Source organism: Saccostrea cucullata, unplaced genomic scaffold (assembly GCF_032062105.1).
Source record: "Saccostrea cucullata isolate Sc308-1 unplaced genomic scaffold, CSIRO_AGI_Scuc_v1 ctg689, whole genome shotgun sequence".
NCBI lineage: Eukaryota > Metazoa > Mollusca > Bivalvia > Ostreida > Ostreidae > Saccostrea > Saccostrea cuccullata.
In genome coordinates, this window is record NW_026929140.1 from 183,794 (window position 1) to 203,598 (window position 19,805).

At 31.2% G+C, this 19,805-nt stretch overlaps 1 protein-coding gene across 5 annotated transcripts in view; it reads left to right on the forward strand.

Moving 5' to 3' along the window:
• Nucleotides 1–13,212, forward strand: part of LOC134279893 (uncharacterized) — a 47,454-nt gene extending 34,242 nt beyond the window's left edge. Inside the window, exons 17-35 of one of the 5 annotated variants that reach the window (XM_062762306.1) lie at nt 1,023–1,133; nt 1,792–1,902; nt 4,863–4,973; nt 5,666–5,776; nt 5,877–5,987; nt 6,438–6,548; nt 6,641–6,751; nt 6,838–6,948; nt 7,299–7,409; nt 7,748–7,858; nt 7,935–8,045; nt 8,939–9,049; nt 10,254–10,364; nt 10,441–10,551; nt 10,773–10,883; nt 11,536–11,646; nt 11,728–11,838; nt 12,368–12,503; nt 12,993–13,212. In XM_062762306.1, the coding sequence (XP_062618290.1) occupies nt 1,023–1,133; nt 1,792–1,902; nt 4,863–4,973; nt 5,666–5,776; nt 5,877–5,987; nt 6,438–6,548; nt 6,641–6,751; nt 6,838–6,948; nt 7,299–7,409; nt 7,748–7,858; nt 7,935–8,045; nt 8,939–9,049; nt 10,254–10,364; nt 10,441–10,551; nt 10,773–10,883; nt 11,536–11,646; nt 11,728–11,838; nt 12,368–12,503; nt 12,993–13,104 (2,135 nt within the window). In that variant the 3' untranslated portion in view covers nt 13,105–13,212. The remainder of the gene's footprint in view (nt 1–1,022; nt 1,134–1,791; nt 1,903–4,862; nt 4,974–5,665; nt 5,777–5,876; nt 5,988–6,437; nt 6,549–6,640; nt 6,752–6,837; nt 6,949–7,298; nt 7,410–7,747; nt 7,859–7,934; nt 8,046–8,938; nt 9,050–10,253; nt 10,365–10,440; nt 10,552–10,772; nt 10,884–11,535; nt 11,647–11,727; nt 11,839–12,367; nt 12,504–12,992) is intronic. The other 4 variants (XM_062762309.1, XM_062762307.1, XM_062762308.1 and 1 more) reach the window with 4 other exon arrangements.
• Nucleotides 13,213–19,805: the final 6,593 nt, after the last annotated feature.

Here is a 19,805-nt window from a genome sequence, read left to right on the forward strand (position 1 = left end):
AGCAAAGTACCCCTGGTCCTCTACGTCTACAAACCGTGGGCCTGTATAAGTTTAGGTAATATCATTAAAGGTTTAAAACTAAATTTTAATGTAAGCTACAATTTGATAATTTAATAAAAACGCGTCAAATATGTGGTGCTCCTTGCTCTCTCTTAGAGGAAAAAACTAAACCCCCTTTAGATCCGCCACTACATTTCTTCTCTTTCAGTTTCTTCGAGTGTAGCGGGAAAAATTCTTGGCACATTGTAAAACGTGATTATCCTCGTCTGCTACGGCCAAATCTTGTAATATTCTGTAGCCTGCTAGGTCTTTTGATGTTTTAACATTTAACCATATTTTTGAAAATGTTTATATATGTACATGTGTACATGTCCGATTTAAAAATAAATACTTACTTCAAATCTTTTTTAAATAGAGAAAGTAAAATTGTGTAATATACATAACGCGGTCTTTGCTTTAGACTATGCCCAACACGCGTCCTTCTCCGCACCTCAAACATGTCAACGTTTCTCAATCAGGATTGGATGAAATATTTACCCCATTCCCATACCCCATAAAGAATTTTAATTTTATGTTTATTATGCGTTCTTGTTAAACATTTAGACGCTCTTTTTAATATACTATTATATTAATGTTAAATATTTTTTATTAAAATTGTTTGAACCCCGCAGAAACGCACAGCGACTTCAAACTTTCATATCATATAACCGACCGCCTCCTGGCGGCCGGTAATAATTAAAAGTCCCAATGTTTTGATTAACATGTGATCGCCCCTTGCAAAATGTTATAAATAAATTGAGAGGAATTAATAAAAATAATCATGAATGATTTTTTAAAAGTATGATTAAAGTATTATTTATTAAGTATGATCTTTTGTCTATATGCCTAAGAATCACTTTTCAAAATTCGAGGAAAATCAATGGAAAAACATCATGCCCTTGTATATATTTATAAATAAATTAGTTAATGATTGGTTATAATTCATCTGATAAAAATCTTTTTTTTTTACTTTTCTTCACTAGGTTACTGTGATATTGATGGACTTTGTGTTGGTCATGCTTTCAAGAACGACAATAAATCTTGTTTATATTGCAACACAACAATCAACCGAAGAATCTGGTCATTGGATCAAGGTAATTTTTTTCTACAGAAATCTCAAATACACACATTAAGTCAATTGTAGAAATAAAAATTTTAAAACGTATATGCAAAATTCAAAAATTAAATACCGGTATTTGAAAATGCAATTTACATTCTTTGTACCTACTCGCTGGCTGTTTTATTGCCTCAAAATATCTGTTATACATTTCTTTTAAAAGTTGTTGATTACAAAATACTTTATCAAATATTGTTTTCTTCTAAATCTCTTGTTTATATTCTAAACCATTGTAATGATTTATGTATTTTAAGTACATGTATTTATAATATATGCGGATTTAATTGCTTTCGGAGATTTTTTTTTTTGATTTTTTTTAAAGCACGGTGTGCTTCATAAGTATTGTTTTCAATACATATTCAATCTCCTTAAAAATTTGTTGTTACCTTATCTAAAATCATAATGTAATGCTTACGATTTCTAATCATGCAAATTCAAACTTTAAATGAAGAAAAAATATTCCAAACCATTAATGTTAGAAAGTTTACAAAAATGAGCTAAATTAATGCATTGATTTTTCTTTTGATATTATTTATTTTGATTATTCTCTTTTGAACGTTCAGGGTATCTAAATGTAAAACACATCATATGTGTGCCTTTTGATGGGGAAATTTACCACTTTGTATTTGTTGTAGGTTTTTGCTTTATCAATGATTCCTGTATGCAGAATGGAGTGTCAGACAAAATAAACCCATGTTTTATGTGTAATACATCAGCCAACATGTACTCCTTGTCTCCAAATCTGGGTAAACACGAGATTTTGCTAGAAAATTATTTTTAGATCATCCATGTAACTGAATTTAAAATACGAAAAAAAAAAATACTGAAAAAGTATCAATAATGCAATATCTATATTTACCTGACGATAAGGATAGATAGAAAAAATTGATCAAGTAAATAATACCCCAAAAATTCCAATTTGGAATACATGTATCAGTTTGATTATGATTAAACATGTTTTTTTTTCTAAATAGTCAATCAAAATACACACGTTGACATAATAATATCATACCTCACCTCTCATTGCATTTTCTAAATAATGTAACCCATTGTATTTAATTATTTTATTTTTAATGTGTTTCCACCATCACAATTTTATAGGTTCAAAGTACAAAAACTGCGTTTATTTTCATTTAATATACTTTAAACTTTCCAATTATTGCAAAAAATGTATAGGTCACCATATTATTTAAGAAGCTAAACATAATTAAACAAGGTGTATGTCAACATAAAAAATTGCGCATTTTTTGTAAACAGTATTATGAAAAATATGTAAAAACTGGTTAAAATACATAATTCTAATGCTGAATGTTCCGAAACACTTTCTACTTATTAGATACTTTTGAATTGTGAATATCAGGGAAACTATATTACAATTAAGCAAATGCCTGAATGAAGAGACCTTAGAAGGAGTTATCGCCCTTGTCAACATGTTTTAAAGATTGAATAATTGATTGATTGATTGATTGTATATTGTTTAACGTCCCTTTTGAGAATTTTTCACTCATATGGAGACGTCACCGATGCCGGTGAAGGGCTTCAAATTTAGACCTGTACATGTACTCGGCACTCAGGGCCATTGAGCAGTGAGTGTTCTTTATCGTGCCAACGCCTACCGTGACACGGGACCTACATTTTTTAGGTCATATCCGAAAGACCCGTGACTTTAACTTCTAGTGCCGAGCGCTTGGCGAAGGAACAGTCACTACCTATGTTTACGTCTTAGGTGTGACGCGGCTCCGCGATCGAGAATCGAACCCGGGCCTCCCGATCACGAAGCGAACACTCTACCACTAGGCTACCGTGACCGGTTTGAATAATTGATTTAATATAGAAAATATGCATTTTTTAAATTCTTTAACTTAACAATATTTATCACTACACCTATTCTTAAAGCATTCTTCCAAGAGATATCGTTCTATTAGGTATGAATTTAAACTAATTACAGTTTTTGTAGAAACCTATGACATCATAGGAGGGTGGAATTACCTTAACTGTAGTATATAACAGTTACCAAGTTATAAATATGACATGACGGGAAGACGGGTAGACGGGTTGACATGTTGACAGGCTGACAGGTCGATTGATAGGCAGGTCGAAGGGTAGACAGGTTGACAGCTTGACAGGTTGACAGGTCGAGTGGTTAACAGGTCGATGAGTAGACGGGTAGACAGGTTGATGGGTTTACAGTTCGATTGATTAACTGTTGATAAACTAATGAGATGTGTCAACGGTGGACCTGTCGACCTTTGTGAATATTAACAGGTTGTCTGGTCGACAGTATGAGAGGCTGCAGGTCGACGGGTAGACAGGACGTTTAATTAACTGCTGATAAACTAATAAGAGGTGTCAACTGTCGACTTGTGGACTTTTTTTCTGTCAATGTGGAATTGTCAACCATTTTGTGAAAAAGAGACTTCTTATGGACTATTTTTTGAAGGATTCATTTGAAGTAAGAAGGCAAAATTTTCCCATTATCTACTATAAAAGAAACTATTTCTTACCTTATTTTAAATTTGAATGACGCAGATCGGTTTAACGGATCTACTTTTCCGCATACAAATACCCTAGTTAAACTAAAAGATAAGATTGATTAATCTGATATAATGTACTTTACAGAAGAAAAAAAAATCCAGGACTTTTATAGTGATGATTTTAAGAACACATTTGGTTCTCTTTCCAGGAACTTTATTTAAGAAACACCCCCCCTTTTTTAAATTTTGGCCCTTTTAATTCTATTAGAAAATGGGTCACTTTTTTCTACACCTATATTTAAGCAACGGTTAATCAAGGCTGTAATTTTTCTGAAGTAATTGATATTCAAGAGGGATGCAGACATGGAGATTCTTGGTCTCCGTAGATATATTTATTTATACGTGCAAAGATTAAACTATATAAATTAAGGTGAAAAAAATTAAAGGTATTACCATTGGAAATATTGAAAAAAGATTTCTCAACTGGCAGATGGTACTTATTTCATTTTTGATGGATCCTCTTTTACAAACACTGAAACTCTGAATTATTTCAGATATGTCTGGAAATATATAAATAACTTTACTCAAAAACACACACTGTATGAATTGGACCCCAAGTTACAGATATAGATATAAAGTTTTAACCCCGCATTACCAACTTAATTTGGAGACTACTGTATTAACTAGAATTGTCCAAAAGTGACAAAATACCCCCGCTGGGTTGTTCAGAAAAAGTGCCAATTTATGAATATTTTATGGACCTAAGAGAAAAGAAAAATGTTAACAAATTTTATGCAAATGTAATTGTCCATTATATTTTTTATGAATGAAACGAAGATAAATCCAAATTTAAAAAAAAAAAAAAAAAACTAAAGATATATACCAGACACACATTATTAACTATTTATACTATGATCTAAAACTTGCAATAATGACCTTGGTACAAAAACACACTCACATGTCATAAGCAATTTTTGTGTAAATGGAAACTCACCACGTTTATTCATAAAAAGATATGAACCAGGCACTAATTACAAGTTGAACATTTTTTTCTTCTCAATTTCTCTGTTATGTTTTATGTAAAGAGGGAATCAAATACAGCATTTATACTATAGTAAAAGCTTTAGGAAGTGTTATGTTATAGTAAATAAAAGATAAGTTACCAAAGAGTCTGATAATATCTTGATCTCAGTAATGGAATAATTTATTTTCTCTTTTACTTAATTCTTTAGCATTCTGTTATATCGATGATATCTGTGTAGCCAATGATCAGGGAAATGAGACGAAGTCCTGTTTTTTTTGCAACACGACAAGCAACAGGGAGAGCTGGTCATTGCGTCAAGGTACATTTTTTTGTAAACACTTTAAAAACATAGAGAATCAAGTACTTAAATTTCCCAGGAAACATTGAATAAAAATCAGTTTACTTCATTTAAGCTCTATTCATTGACATTCATACTATATGAAGCCTTTCACTCCAATATCATCGACTATCAAATATGAGTGAAATATTGCTGGAGATAAACCAAAGAAAAAAAAACAGATGGTTGAAAAATACTTCTGACTGATCTTTTTTTCACACCAATTCGATGGTCTGATTTAATATTATTATCAGCAATAAAGATTTGTTTTTTTATTATCTCACTGTCATTTTATTCTTACGTCTCTAAAGCTCATAATTTGTCATACTTTAAACAAATTTTATACAAAACAGATGGCTTATCTTGCATTTAAAACTTGTACATATGCCATATAAGTAAGATGCTATTTACAGTTTAAAACCTTATTATCAGATTGTATGAACCGGAATAATATGTATTTTATTTCTTGGATAAAGCTTAGAGAGCATGTACATTTCCAATAGGTTCAGAAACTAGTGAAAAAGCATATGCAATAATAACAAGTATTTTTCCTCAAATAATAAGGTCTTTATTTAAATTAGAGAAAACTTGAAGTACTTTATAAGCCTTAAAAGGGTTGCAAAATAATCTTTTTTTCTTTTTAAAATTTCATTCTATAATATGACGTTTTATAGACTTCTGTGTGATTGATGGAGATTGTATTACACATGGGAGTAGCGAAAAGAACAACGACTGCAGAGTTTGTGATGCATATAGCAACAACAGCTTTTGGCAAATAAAGGATGGTAAACATTTCCATGTTGCTTATGAACAATACATTCGTTAAGTTTTGTTCACATTATAATTATAAACTAAAAATATTTACACATGCACATATCTTTAAAGGTCACTGCTATATACATGAGACATGTTTTAAAGATTCGGAAGTGAATACCACATTTCCCTGTCAGATATGCAATTCATCAAGCGAAATCTTCGAATTTTCATCAAATGAAGGTATAAACATAAATTTATAAATAACGTTCTATGATGGGTACAGTGACATAATATTTTTATGCATTTTCTCTTAATTTTCAATTTGAAAAAAAAAAATTTTGTATCCTATTACCAGAAAAATATTTTAGTTAATGCAGAATGTCAATTAATCTTAATCGTTCATTGTAATCGTTTGCTGAAAAGAATATGTAAATGAAAATAAGATTGTTAAGACTTTATTTGTTAAATGATTGTAAAGATGTATTTTATAGATATGTTGCTGGAAAGTACCTCTGAGTAAAAAGTTTTTTCTCTATTTTTCCTAACACTGCTGTAATATTTTATTTGACATCACTATGTAACAAAATCATGACTGGTTTTTAAATAAAGAACTTAATTAAGTATAGAGTGTATAAAAACGGAAACTTGATTAAGAATTGAACATAAGTGCTTTTGGTTGTTATTCTTAAGCATACTGCAATATTGATGGTCTGTGTGTGCCTAATGGAAGTAAAAACCATCGCAAGTCTTGTTTGTATTGTAACACGTCACTAAGCCAGGAAATATGGTCCTTCAATCAAGGTAAGGCCACTGAAGACAAATCTCAGCTTGCATCTGGTAATGTCCATTTTATAATAATTATTCATTTTATTGAATCATATTATTCATTACAGAATATTGCATGATAAATGGGAGCTGCATAAAACATGGAAGCTCCGAACCGAACAAAGATTGTAGAATGTGCGATGTAAATTCAAACAAAACTGACTGGCATATAAAAGATGGTAAAGCTAAGAAATAAATCATGCCTTTTTTTTAATTATAGTTATTTTATTCATATTACAAGCATGAAACATGATTCTTTGAATAGGCTACTGCTACATACGAGAAAACTGTTTTAAGAATATGGAGGTGAATGTATCATTTCCCTGTCAGATTTGCAACTCAGATCAGGATGTTAATGAGTTTTCATCAAACGAAGGTAAATAAATCCATACATATATGTTTTTTTTCTGGAAAGACAAGAACTGTTAGCTTATTTACACTGTGCAAAGATACAAAAGTATACGTTTTGGAAATAAATATCATCAAACTCATTCATTAATCAAACCAATATTTGGCTCTTTAAGTACCGATTAATAGGACAAACAAAATGTTTGATTAATTTTATTTTCTAAATAAAAATATTTTTATAATTGATTCCTTTGAAGCGAATATTATTTTCATTTTTTAAGGCAAAATATTAAGGCGCTTTTAATGAAAATAAAGACCCATCTTAAATTAAATTTTAGTAGATGTATAGCAAAAAAATACTGTATCTTTATGTTAAAGGGTACTGTAACTTTGATGGTTCCTGCATTGCTGACGGACAAAAATTTTTTGCCAAACCCTGTTTGTATTGTAACACGTCACTCAGTTTAGACACCTGGTCTTTCAATCAAGGTAAAACCAATGAAAAACAAACTAGCAATCGAAAATGTTTGAAACCTAATAAAGCTTAGTACATTGTTAGGCAGAAACAGAATAGGATGTAATACATGTAAATATGCTTAAAGATTCTGATTAAACCTAAGGAACAAGCAATTACATGTACTGATGTTTGGAATTAATTAACACTGTAAAAATAAACAGTGGTATATGCTTTTATAATTCCCTTCTCAATCATGCTTCAGCATGTGCTAATCTGAAAAATTAAAAATAAAATAGAAAACATGGCAATATTTTATGTGAGGCTTCGACTTCTTTAAAGTGTTATTTTATAAAGCTGATTCAATTTGCAGAATACTGCATGATAAATGGAACTTGCATAAAACATATGAGCACAGAGACGAACAAAGATTGCAGAATCTGCGATGCATATACCAACAAAAAAGTTTGGCAAATAAAAGATGGTAAGGCCAAAAATATATAATGTTATAAAAGCTTATTGTGTTGTTCACGAAATAAAATCTATTTATCTTTTTACAGGCCATTGTTATATACAAGAAAAATGTTTCAAGAATTCTGAGGTGAATGTAACATTTGCCTGTCAGATGTGCAATTCATCCTATGATGTTTATAAATTTTCAGCGAACCCAGGTATTTACTTAATGTTTACTTTGTGAATAAGGACAATTAATCAGCACACTTTAATTAAAATCTACATATTGCAAATGACACAGTTTATCTTGAATTGATTGATTGATTGATTGTATATTGTTTAACGTCCCTCTTGAGAATTTTTCACTCATATGGAGACGTCACCGTATGCCGGTGAAGGGCTTCAAATTTAGACCTATACTCGGCACTCAGGGCCATTGAGCAGTGAGGGTTCTTTATCGTGCCAGCGCCTACCGTGACACGGGACCTACGTTTTTAAGGTCATATCCGAAAGACCCGTGACTTTCACTTCTAGTGCCGAGCGCTTGGCAAAGGAACAGTCACTACCTAGGTTTATGTCTTAGTTATGACGCGGCGCCGCGATCGAGAATTGAACCCGGGCCTCCCGATCAAGAAGCGAACGCTCTACCACTAGCCTACCGTGACCGGTATATCTTGAATTGATCTGAGCATAAACAAATTCATATTATTTTTTGAAAAGTCAACTAATTTACTCTTAACGTTCTATTTCCAATATGGAAAAGTCATTTTTTTTTATAATAATTAGTTCGCCCTGCTATGGATCCTGCTATCATATGAAAGAATTTTTTTATGTTTAACATATTTTTTGCATAATTTTGAGTTAACTTCCCATCCACCAGGCGCCAAATATAAACAGATATTTATGATCAAAAACCTTTAAAAAAAATTAATTTTTGTGACATTCCAACAAAAGCTATTGTACATTGTAATTTATACCAATAATTTTTACAACGTAGATAAGGTGCATATAATAAATTTCATATTATTGTAGTATATCATTATCCACATTATAAATCAGTACATCAAATCCCTGTAAGACATGGTTAACTTTGTCGATTTCTTTTTTCAAGCATACTGTAATATAGGCGATCTTTGCGTGGCTGAGGGGGAGAAAAACAAAGTCAAGTCTTGTTTATATTGTAACACATCAATCAGTAGGGAAGACTGGACATTCAATCAAGGTAATTATACGAATATGTCACGAATATAAGTTTTTGATACTTTGTAAAGTAATCAATGAATACGTATCTGCAGCTGTATACAAAGGTACGCTTTTAATCATGTTTCGTTCAAAAAGGGACAAGGAATACTTTTCATTTCGCAGCTATGATAAGGCTGTCCGAAGGCCTCAAATGCCTTAAAAATATATATTTTATTTAGAGCTAGATTTTAATTTCAATATGTAACCCTTGTTTGAAATTGCAGTCAACTTGAGATGATAGTTTAAACAGGTTTTATAATAAAGTATTTTTGTGGTGTCACATGACTGTTTTGATCACGTGACGGAGATTTATGGCATTCCTAAATGTTGCACAAAAATCGCTTTGGCACAAGTGCAAAACAAAAATATTGTGCAAAGTTTGTTACATTGATCGATTCATCGTGATCTCTGGAACATAGAAAGTGCTGGGGGCAGGTTTAATTTTTACTCGTTTAGAAAATATTTTACGAGAAATCCAACTTACCAACATAAGAGGGGGTATTTTCCACGCCTTATCGCAATTTATACAAAAATGGATAAACTACACACAATCCCCCAGAAAAATTCAGTTAGAGGACATACTTCGCTTGTAGATTCACGCAGAATATCTTCAATTTATCCTTGTCTTTCACTTGTGCCAGTCCAATATAAACACGATTCATCAATTCTAACTCTGTCTACGGACGTGTAAGGGGAGTGTTTCACACATAAGTTTTTTCTATTGTTTGATTATGTGCATATCAGACAAGCAAAAGAAACAAGAACATTTAAATTTCAAATGTTCAACTTCATAATAACATATCGGACCTTAAAAACAATCCTTACACTTGAATTAAACAATAAGGTCCTAAATTAAATCTACATGCCATCTACAAATTATGACACTTTCTCCGTCATGTCAGCTCAAGTATGCAGTGACTTGACGTCATATTCTATTATGACGTCATATCTAGGTAGTTCAGAGAAGTTACTACAGTTTGAACAGTTTGATATTTTACGGACAGCCTTATCCTTGCTGCGTTTAGCATAATAATAAACAAATTATCCATAATTCAACCTACCTTTTTCTTTAAAAAAAACTCAAATTTTTTATCATTTTATAATTTTTCTCATTTTTTATTTGCTTTTTGAATTTAAAAGTTCTATGAGGCTCTGTATTTTTAAGAGAACTGCTTTTCTTTCAGAATTTTGCATGATAAATGGTGTTTGCATAAGACATGGGAGTACCCAGCAGAACAAAGATTGTAGAGTCTGTGACGTTCATACCGACAACAGTGCCTGGCAAATAAAAGATGGTACTGGAGATAAATCATATTTGTGTTAAAATAGACAGGGTTGGACAGAAAATTAAGAGAAGCAATTCTTTTACAGGGCATTGCTACATACAGGACACCTGCTATAAAAACATGGAAGTGAATACAACTTATCCGTGTCATATATGCAATACACAGAACGATGTGTTTGATTTTTCATCAAATTCAGGTATATTTATTATAAAGTTACGGTGGAAGTTTTCATAGAAAATGCAGTTTATCTGTTTTCAGAATTCATAAGAATCAAATATCGACTTTCAATATCAGCGCGTTTTTGGGTAGCATGTAATTTGATGCAGTTCTTAAAGATTATTTTGATGTCAATGCATTGAAGTATTCGGATTTAAAAGTATAAGTCCAAGAACTAAATCTATTGATTTATATTTTAAGCATACTGCAATATCGGTGATCTTTGTGTGGCAGATGGTCAGAAGAACAATGTCAAAAACTGTTTATACTGCAACACATCACTTACCAGAGGAAAATGGTCATTAAGTCCTGGTAAATAATACAACTACTTTTTTCTGCGATATATAGAGCTAGTAATACCTACTTCTGACTCAATATTAATAAATATTTAATAAATGTAAGGGCCACGGAACAATTTTAGCTGAAAATCTTCAATTTTTTTTCCATTTTTCTGCTAACAATTCTATGGTATTTTTAATAATTATCAAAAATTTTAATCTTATTTATCGAGACACAAGAAAGATTTAGAGCTCTAAACTGCAGAATTTGTCAACAAAGAAATTAATTCTTATATCATAAGACTAGTTTCCATTGACTTACTGACTCTTGTTTTGTGATATGATATTATCTCTATGTAAGCATAAGCAAGCCACGAGCCTTGTTTACACTATGAAGAATTATAAGTTCTATATCTCCTTTGTATATTAACAAATTTTCAAATTTGTTCAAATTTTGCTTTTATTTGGAGTAATAAACATTAAAAAAATAAATTGAAACTGTGCCCATGTCCCTTTTAATTTTCTTAAGGGATGAAGGATGTAAACTTTTATATTTGTGGACACAACTTTTGATGTAATATGAATGAAGGAGTTTTTTGGTGCAATTGTTCTCTGTATTGAAAACACTTTATTTTTCCAAGAACAATATCACTAATATTGTTTTTAAGCTGTGTTTTATTTTTCAGGTCACTGTTTGATAGATGGACTTTGCGTGAATCAGGGAAGATCAGAACAGGGAAAAGATTGTAAAGTTTGCGATTCATCCAGCAACAAAAGTGTTTGGAAAATAAAGGATGGTAAACAGATTCAAGATAATAATTAAATTATTTTGAGTGATTTTCCATTAATAATAATAAAATAGCATATTTATTTTCTAGGACACTGCTACATAAAAGAAAGTTGTTTCAAAGATTTTGAAAAAAATCCTGATATTCCCGGCCAGTTTTGCAACTCATCAAACAATGTATATGCATTTTCTACAGACACAGGTTTGTGTTCAAATAATGTTTTGTCAAATTAAATGTCAAATTATTTTATATATCAAATTATGTTATGTCAAAGTATTTTTTGAAACATACTTTAAATAAAAAATTTAGGTCTACTGACCGAGCACCCATTTATTGGTCTCGGGTTAGGGGGTGTGCAGGGGTGGCTTAAGAAAATTACTTTTTGCCTACATGTTTTGACCAAATTTTCAATATAACTCGTTAAACAGACATTCAATACTGCTATGTGGAACACAAAAAGCGAATAATAATACGCTTAAATTGTGTTTTCAAAGTTTCTTTATGACTCGACATTGTCGAAACCAAATTTATTCATATTTATATCACATTAAACAAAACGAATGTTTTTTCAGTATCCATGTGAAAAAATTTCAAGAAAAACAAATAAATCAAAATCAAGGTTATAAAATATGATTCAAAGGATAACACTATTAAATTTAATAATACAGTATATGGCGATACATGTATTGCTATCTTATTCTAATTGAATACACTGTATTTCTTTTTTCAGACTGCCTGTCTTCAACAGAAGGAAATGTTTCACAAGAATCCCTATTTTCTAATCCAATATTTATTGCAACTGTGTCGCTAATAGTTGCTGTCTGTGTCATAACCATCGTCATAATAGTTATTTATAAAGTTAAAATGTGAGTTTTTTTCAGCTTACATTGAAATTTTATTTCTTTAAAATGTCCGAAGCAATCTACATGTATGATTGATTGATTGTTTGTTGTTTAACGTCCCTCTCTAGAATTTTTCACTCATATGCAGACTCCACCACCGGTGGATTGCTGCAAAAATTGTCCTTTACTCGGCAACTAGAGCCATTGTACAGTGATGTATCTTTTTCGTGCCAGCACCTACTGCGACACGGTTTATACGGTCTCATCCGAAGGACAGGTCTCCACGTCCCACAGTGGGATTCAAACCCACGAAGTAAAGATCAACTCCTTACTTTGTGACTCCAAAGCAGACGCTGTAACCACTGTGCCATCAATGTAGTAATAAAAAAATTATCAGATGTAATATTTTTTAAGCCTAAAGAGTACCATAAAATCAATTGGGAGTAATGTTGTAGACCAGATACATATTTAATTGTAACAATATTAATACTAATTATTCTTATTTTTTTACAGGAAAATGACAGAGAATTGGTCTATTAGAAACGAGGCAAGAACTAGAGGAAATGTAGGATTAACTCTTTACAAAAAGGTTAACACGGAAGACTTACCTCCTCTAGAAACTTAGATATACGTGTAAAATAAATTTTAATATTTTTTAAAATGCATAATATTTTGAGTTTTTGAGTTTGAATTAATAAATGAATGTCATTTCCGAATTTTGTCTTAATATAAACATGAAATGAAATGAATGAAATAAAACTTAAATGTAATTTGTTCTGTGCTTTTGTAAAATTCTTATCTAAGATCTTTCTAACACAGAAACAACCTCAAAATTTTTAATGAAAAGTAGAACCTAGATAATTAAGAAAATTTATTGAATTCTTTGAAATAAACTTTGCCTGCTTTTAAATTTCTTCCAAATTTAAAAATGCTTTTTTACACAAAAGGAGCCTTCATCAACCACGTAAAATATTTTGAAATCAAACTGTAATCAGGCAAAGAAATCAAATTTTACTAACTGAGAGAAGACAAAAGTCGGACCCTTGAAAATATCAGAGGGGGTACCAGAGCCAAACCAAGGTAATCATGCCCTGTACTTCAGCCAAAGCTGTAAAGGAATCTTCTTTTCATATGATTAAAGACTGACAAATTAGTAAGCAAATAAGTTAGGACTGTGGAACTGACCACATGTGCAATTTCAACATTTCACGACTACCTTTAATATCATTCAATATATTTTATCGATAATCTAATAATTCATACGTTCTTGCAGAACAGGCAGAAATAAGATGAATTTTTGTACGTTTAATGTTGAAAATATTTTTATATCGATGAAGATTAGTTATTAGCTGTAACATTACGATATCCAAATAAAGAGGCCCGAGTATCATAAACGAGAAATTTTCTAAAGTGGCATTATCTCTATAGAAAGTAAATCAATGCATTATGAAAATCTCTGACGTAAAACTTTAGAATATTTTGCAACAGAAATTTACGCATATTTGATTTAAACAACGTAGTATTTAAAAAAGTTATAATTTAAATGCAAACAGAAATTGGTCGAAGATACCCCTGGTATTGGGTAACTTCGACCAATAAAATAAACACAATACAAGTAGCTGCAAAAAGACCGGTGCATCTACTAGAAAGAATTCAAAACCATATAAAAGAAATAGGATAAACATAATTGATACCGTTTTGAAAAACAAAGTATTTATCAATTGTTTATCTCGGTGTAAAAATTGATGGTATACAAAACATGATATTGTGATCGGAAGAATGTAATAAATTGTATTTTTTTTTAGCATATCCCACTTTGTCTCAAAAAACAAATGTGCATCATTTACAACCTACTGACGAAAATAGCAAATGAACAACCATATATTCCGACAAACAAAGTTAATTTAGCTTTCCATCGTCAAATTTATTTTGCATATTAATATTCCAGTATTACTTTTAGATGGTAACTTCTCCAAAGCAGTAGGTTTTCAGGTTCATGCTGTTTGCACAGTTCTTTCTACTTATATACAAGTACCAGAAGCAGGGATTTTAACAACCTTGATTTATTTCTGTCCGAAACAACCTTGATTTATTTCGGAAGATAAAAAGAATTTCCCATAATTAGTAGTTAGATATGATTTCTTCCAATTTGTTGTGTGTTTTTATCAACTCGATAAGACAGGAGATCCAATTTATATTTTCTGTAAATCATAAAATTTTGAGGTATCGTCCCTTGTCAAATATAAGGGAATGACCAAGGAACTAAATGTGGATTTTAGCTGCAGTTTATTGCGACAGCCTCTACGCAGTACAGTTAAGGTTACAGATGGAAATATCGTCGATTTTTTTAGATAAAAAAATACATACTTTATAAGGATGGGCTATTCTTTTTAGGACTTCACTGATATCCAATAATGTAATGTGGTTCAAATCTACATATTTAGGGTATGAAGATTTTTTTATTTAGACTTGTCACGTTATGTCGGAGTCACATGATTATAGCATTGATACTTGCATTTTAGAGGTCATCTATAAATTCAAATATTGCAAGGGCATAACCAAATTAAAAAATGTTAGTTTAATTTATAATTCTTTTAAACACTATATATAGTTTGTGAAAAGTGCTGCGAACCTACATAGAATCTTATTTTATTGCTTAAATATAATTTGATGGACGGCAGGTTTAATATTTTGCTGGTCAACTACATTAAATATAGCTATAATGAATTTATTTGCAAGATTTCATGAGACATGTAAAAAGTTCAAGTTACAAATTATGATCACTTATTTTTTCCCTTCGTTGTGTCATATATATTGTTTTCCCTAAATGGTTAAGAATCACTAGTGACGTGCTTGACATTTCCGATGCAGTTCAAGGTATTTCCATCCTCCTATGATGTCATATGTTTTTGTAAAATCTGTTATCAATATAAATCCATACCTAAGATAACAATTTCTTTTGGAAGAATGCTTCTCAATAGGTGTAATAATAAATATTGTTCAATTTAAGAATTTAAGAAATACATATTTTCTTCATTTAATCAATTATTCCATGTTCAAAAAATGCTGACAAGGGCAATAACAACATATCAAGTGTCTTCATTCAGGCCTTTTCTGTTTTGCACTTCTAATGTAAAACAGTTTCCCTGATATTTACAATTCCAAGGTATCTGATGAGCAGCATGTAATAAGGAACTCTCAGCATCAGAATTATGCATATGACCCAGTTTTTAAATAATTTTTATGATACTGTTTACAAAAAAATGTACTATTTTATTATGTTGACATGTACGTCTGTTTATTTATGTCTCCCATCTTAAATAATATGGCGACCTAGCTATTCATTTTTTCATTAATTAGTAAATTTAAAACTTTATTAAATGAAAAAAATGCAGTTTTTGAACTTTGAAACATTAAAATTGCGAGGGTGGAAAAACTGTGACAGAAATTAGTACAACGGAGATGATGATTGCCGCTGCATGCGCATTGTCCAGTGAAAATCAGGTATTTTTTTAAAAACCTTGTATGCATTAAAAAAGGATCTATAAATAGATTGTATATCAAACAAGAGGCCGGCGGGCCTTATAGGTCACCTGAGTATCATATAACAACATTCCAGCGATTGTATTTGGTTTGCGTTTTAATCCAAAAGCCATGAAATTCACACCATTGCTTATCAAAGAGCAGATTTCAAAGCATTAATTTATTTTTAGTCAAAGTACCCCCTGGAACTTCTGACCCAGCGGCCCTGAAATTATCTATTTTTAAAGAGACCCCTTTCTTCATCATAAGGCCAGCATTTTTTATTTTTAGGTTTTAATCGTTATGAACATTAGAATGAAAAAGTCCTGAGGGAGAAGGAAATAAAAAAAAAAAATTTGATAAATCAATTATTAAGAACCCTCTCTACACTGCACACTAAAGAGTTCTAATTCTATGGTATTTTTTGGCAGTTAGAGTGATCTGCCCTTATATCTAAATTCTTAAAATTAGAAATTCACAGTTTATTACACAATTCTAAATCAATTCAGGCATTCTTAACATTTTAAAAGGCCAAGATAAATTAATTGAACATGTTATTTGCATGTATTTTCCCAAATGGAAGTAAACAACAGTGATTTTTATTCACTGATACTGTGCTGTGTTTGATTATTTTTCCTGGGGGTAAATGCCACGCACCATATGTTGAAAATCATATAATTAAGCTCAACACTAACACCTTTATAGAATATATTTTTCTCAATATCCAAAAAACATTTTATACTGGTGTAGAGAGGGTCCTTAACATTCGTACATTCTTTTTTATGCTATCCTTACCACTGAACACATAATGCTTACAAATAGGAAAGTAGAACATTCCTTATTATTATATGCTTTTTTAATAGTTGATTTTTTTTTTATTTCTTCAGGTTATTGTTTATTTCTTCCTTAAATAGACTTAACTTCTCCCATAGTTTTATTCATTCATCTGATGCATGAGCAAACCTTTTCTGAAGAATGATGCTTAGACTGTAAGCTATAACAGAGACCTAAACAATGTCGCTGGCAATATGCAATAGCTACCACGGGCAATTTAAAACCTATGGGAGGAAAATAATTTACAGACAGATACTTTTGAAACGAATACATAATTATCTCACCAGCATGTCATTGTGCAACAAAGTCGTCAGCATTTTATTTGTCCTTTGAACGAGTGAAACGTTTTGAATGGCACTCTTATCGATGAATTTTACACTAAACCAAGCTATCTTCGCAGATCTAGCTTTATTTACCTATTACCCGCCATTTCATCTTAAACCGGAAGTGCGAGTTCGTAAATTTGAAATCTCGATCCCGACTCAAATTTGAAATCAGAAAAAAAAAATATTTTTTTTCTGAAAATTCAAAACCTTGAGCGGAGGGTTTGTAAAAGTGAAAATAAAATAAATCCTGGCCTTAGATATGTAATTAGATCATTAGCATATTAACCAGGAGCAAAGGATAAGATGTTCAAAGAATTCATGCATTTCACTATATAATCATTAGAGCCCCACCCTAAAACAAGAACCCCCATTCAGGGGCCCTGAAATTCACAATTTTGGTAGAGGCCACCTTATTCAACATAACTATTTACTTGGTTAGTTTATTTAATGCCCATGAGCAGAGAAGAAGATTCTCAAAGAATATATGCATTTTCACTATGTAATCAATTTAGCCCCGCCCTAGCACTAGAACCCCTGACCCTGGGGTCATGAATTTCACAATTTTGGTAGAAGCCACCTTATTCAACATAACTATGTACTTGGCTTGTTTATTTAATGCCCATGAGCAGAGAAGAAGATTCTCAAAGAATATATGCATTTTCACTATGTAATCAATTTAGCCCCGCCTTAGCACTAGAACCCCTGACCCTGGGGTCATGAATTTCACAATTTTGGTAGAGGCCACCTTATTCAACATAACTATGTACTTGGTTAGTTTATTTAATGCCCATGAGCAGAGAAGAAGATTCTCAAAGAATATATGCATTTTCACTATGAAATCAATTTAGCCCCGCCCTAGCACTAAAACCCCTGATCCTGAGGCCATGAATTTCACAATTTTGGTAGAGGACTCAATGCTGATTACAATCATGCAAACAGTTTGACTGCTTGATGTCCAGGAGGAAAGAAGAAGATTTTTAAAGATTTCAATAATTTAACAGGTTTTTGCCCCACCCCTCAGGCCCCAGGGGGGCGGGGACCATGAAATTCACAATTTTTGTTCCATTCATCCATAGTTGCTTTGTGGCAAATTTGGTAGAAATTGATTGAGTGGTTGCAGAGAAGAAGCTGAAAATGTTCAAATGTTAACGCACGGCGCACAGCGCACAACGGACGACGCACGACGACGGACGACAATAGATAGCAATAGGTCACCTGAGTTTACTCAGGTGACCTAAAAATCAACTCTTATTTTATTGGACATCTTTAATTTTAAATGATTGCATGAGTTTAATTTAGAATCAGTGCACAGAAAGTAATCAAATATTTAAAAAAAAAATTGCAACATAAAGCATATTGTGTATATTGATTATAATTTGAAGATTTTCAGATAAAAGTCTTTTTATAACATATATACATGGATTTTTTAAGGCATGGTCGGTGACTGAAAAATTGTAAAAGTCTTATGAAAACCATCTATTTGTAAAAATATTAATAAATGTATCTTTTTAATCAATAAATATATATATAATATCTTTCTCAAAGCATTTGAATTTTATGCAAAATTATTGTAACTCAAAACTTCTGCTTCCAATCAAGTAAAATATTTAAGGGTGAAAAAATTGAAGGTCTGATGAAAGGTCTCATTCATTTTCTTGACACTTTTTGACCGATAATTCCATGTCGAAGTGTTGTAAATGTACGGGTTCGTTCTGCAAGGTCCAGTATTTCCTCTTTCTCCTATAAAGAGAAAAAACGATAAGAATTTATCATCACTAGATATATAAGTCAATCATGTTTCAATGAGGAATGACCAGGGAATTGATTCTTAATTATTATCATTGTAGATGTCGATTTCCTAACTTTAAATGAGAATACAAAAATAAAAATTATATAAATAAAATTATTTACATGAGAAAGTAAGAAAAGTAAAAATATCTTTAACTTTGTAAATATCGTTAATTTAAAGGTTGAATGATTTTCATGCCATAACTTGTAGGTTGCAGCCACTTTACTGAACTCAAAAATAGCATGTTTTACAAAACACTTGACAAAATATAGAGTTTAAAATGTTTGTATCTGGTTTTTCATAAGTACATTGTAATGCACCAATATTCTGCAACATAAATTCTCCTTTTAATTCCTTTTTGTTTGTGTTTTGGAAAACTTTTATCAAATTCCAAACATTATGCTTGTAAAATGAGATTAAACTTATTGTATTTATATTTAAAAATTCATTAATTAAAAAAAAATCAAATATCCGTAGATTGCTGCATGTTGCGTGAGACATATGGAGATAACGAACAGTATTTAAGATCAAAAGTACATAAAACGATACAGAATAGGAGCATAGCAAACACGAATCTCCAAAACATTAGAGGTTGGATCAGGTACCATGGAGGAGTGAGTCACACCCGCCGTGTGCTCCTTGTCATGACCGGGAATGTCGTTTCATCTGTGTATAGGTGACAACTTTGTCTACAATGAGACTTTTCACGGACTTAAAATTGAAATTATTCTAAACTGACCTTCTAAGACTCAGATGATTCTCTATTCAGATTGTTTATATGCAATATATGGAATGTATTCAAGAGGATAAGTAAAATCAGTTCCTTATCTAATTATATTCATACTTATTATAAAC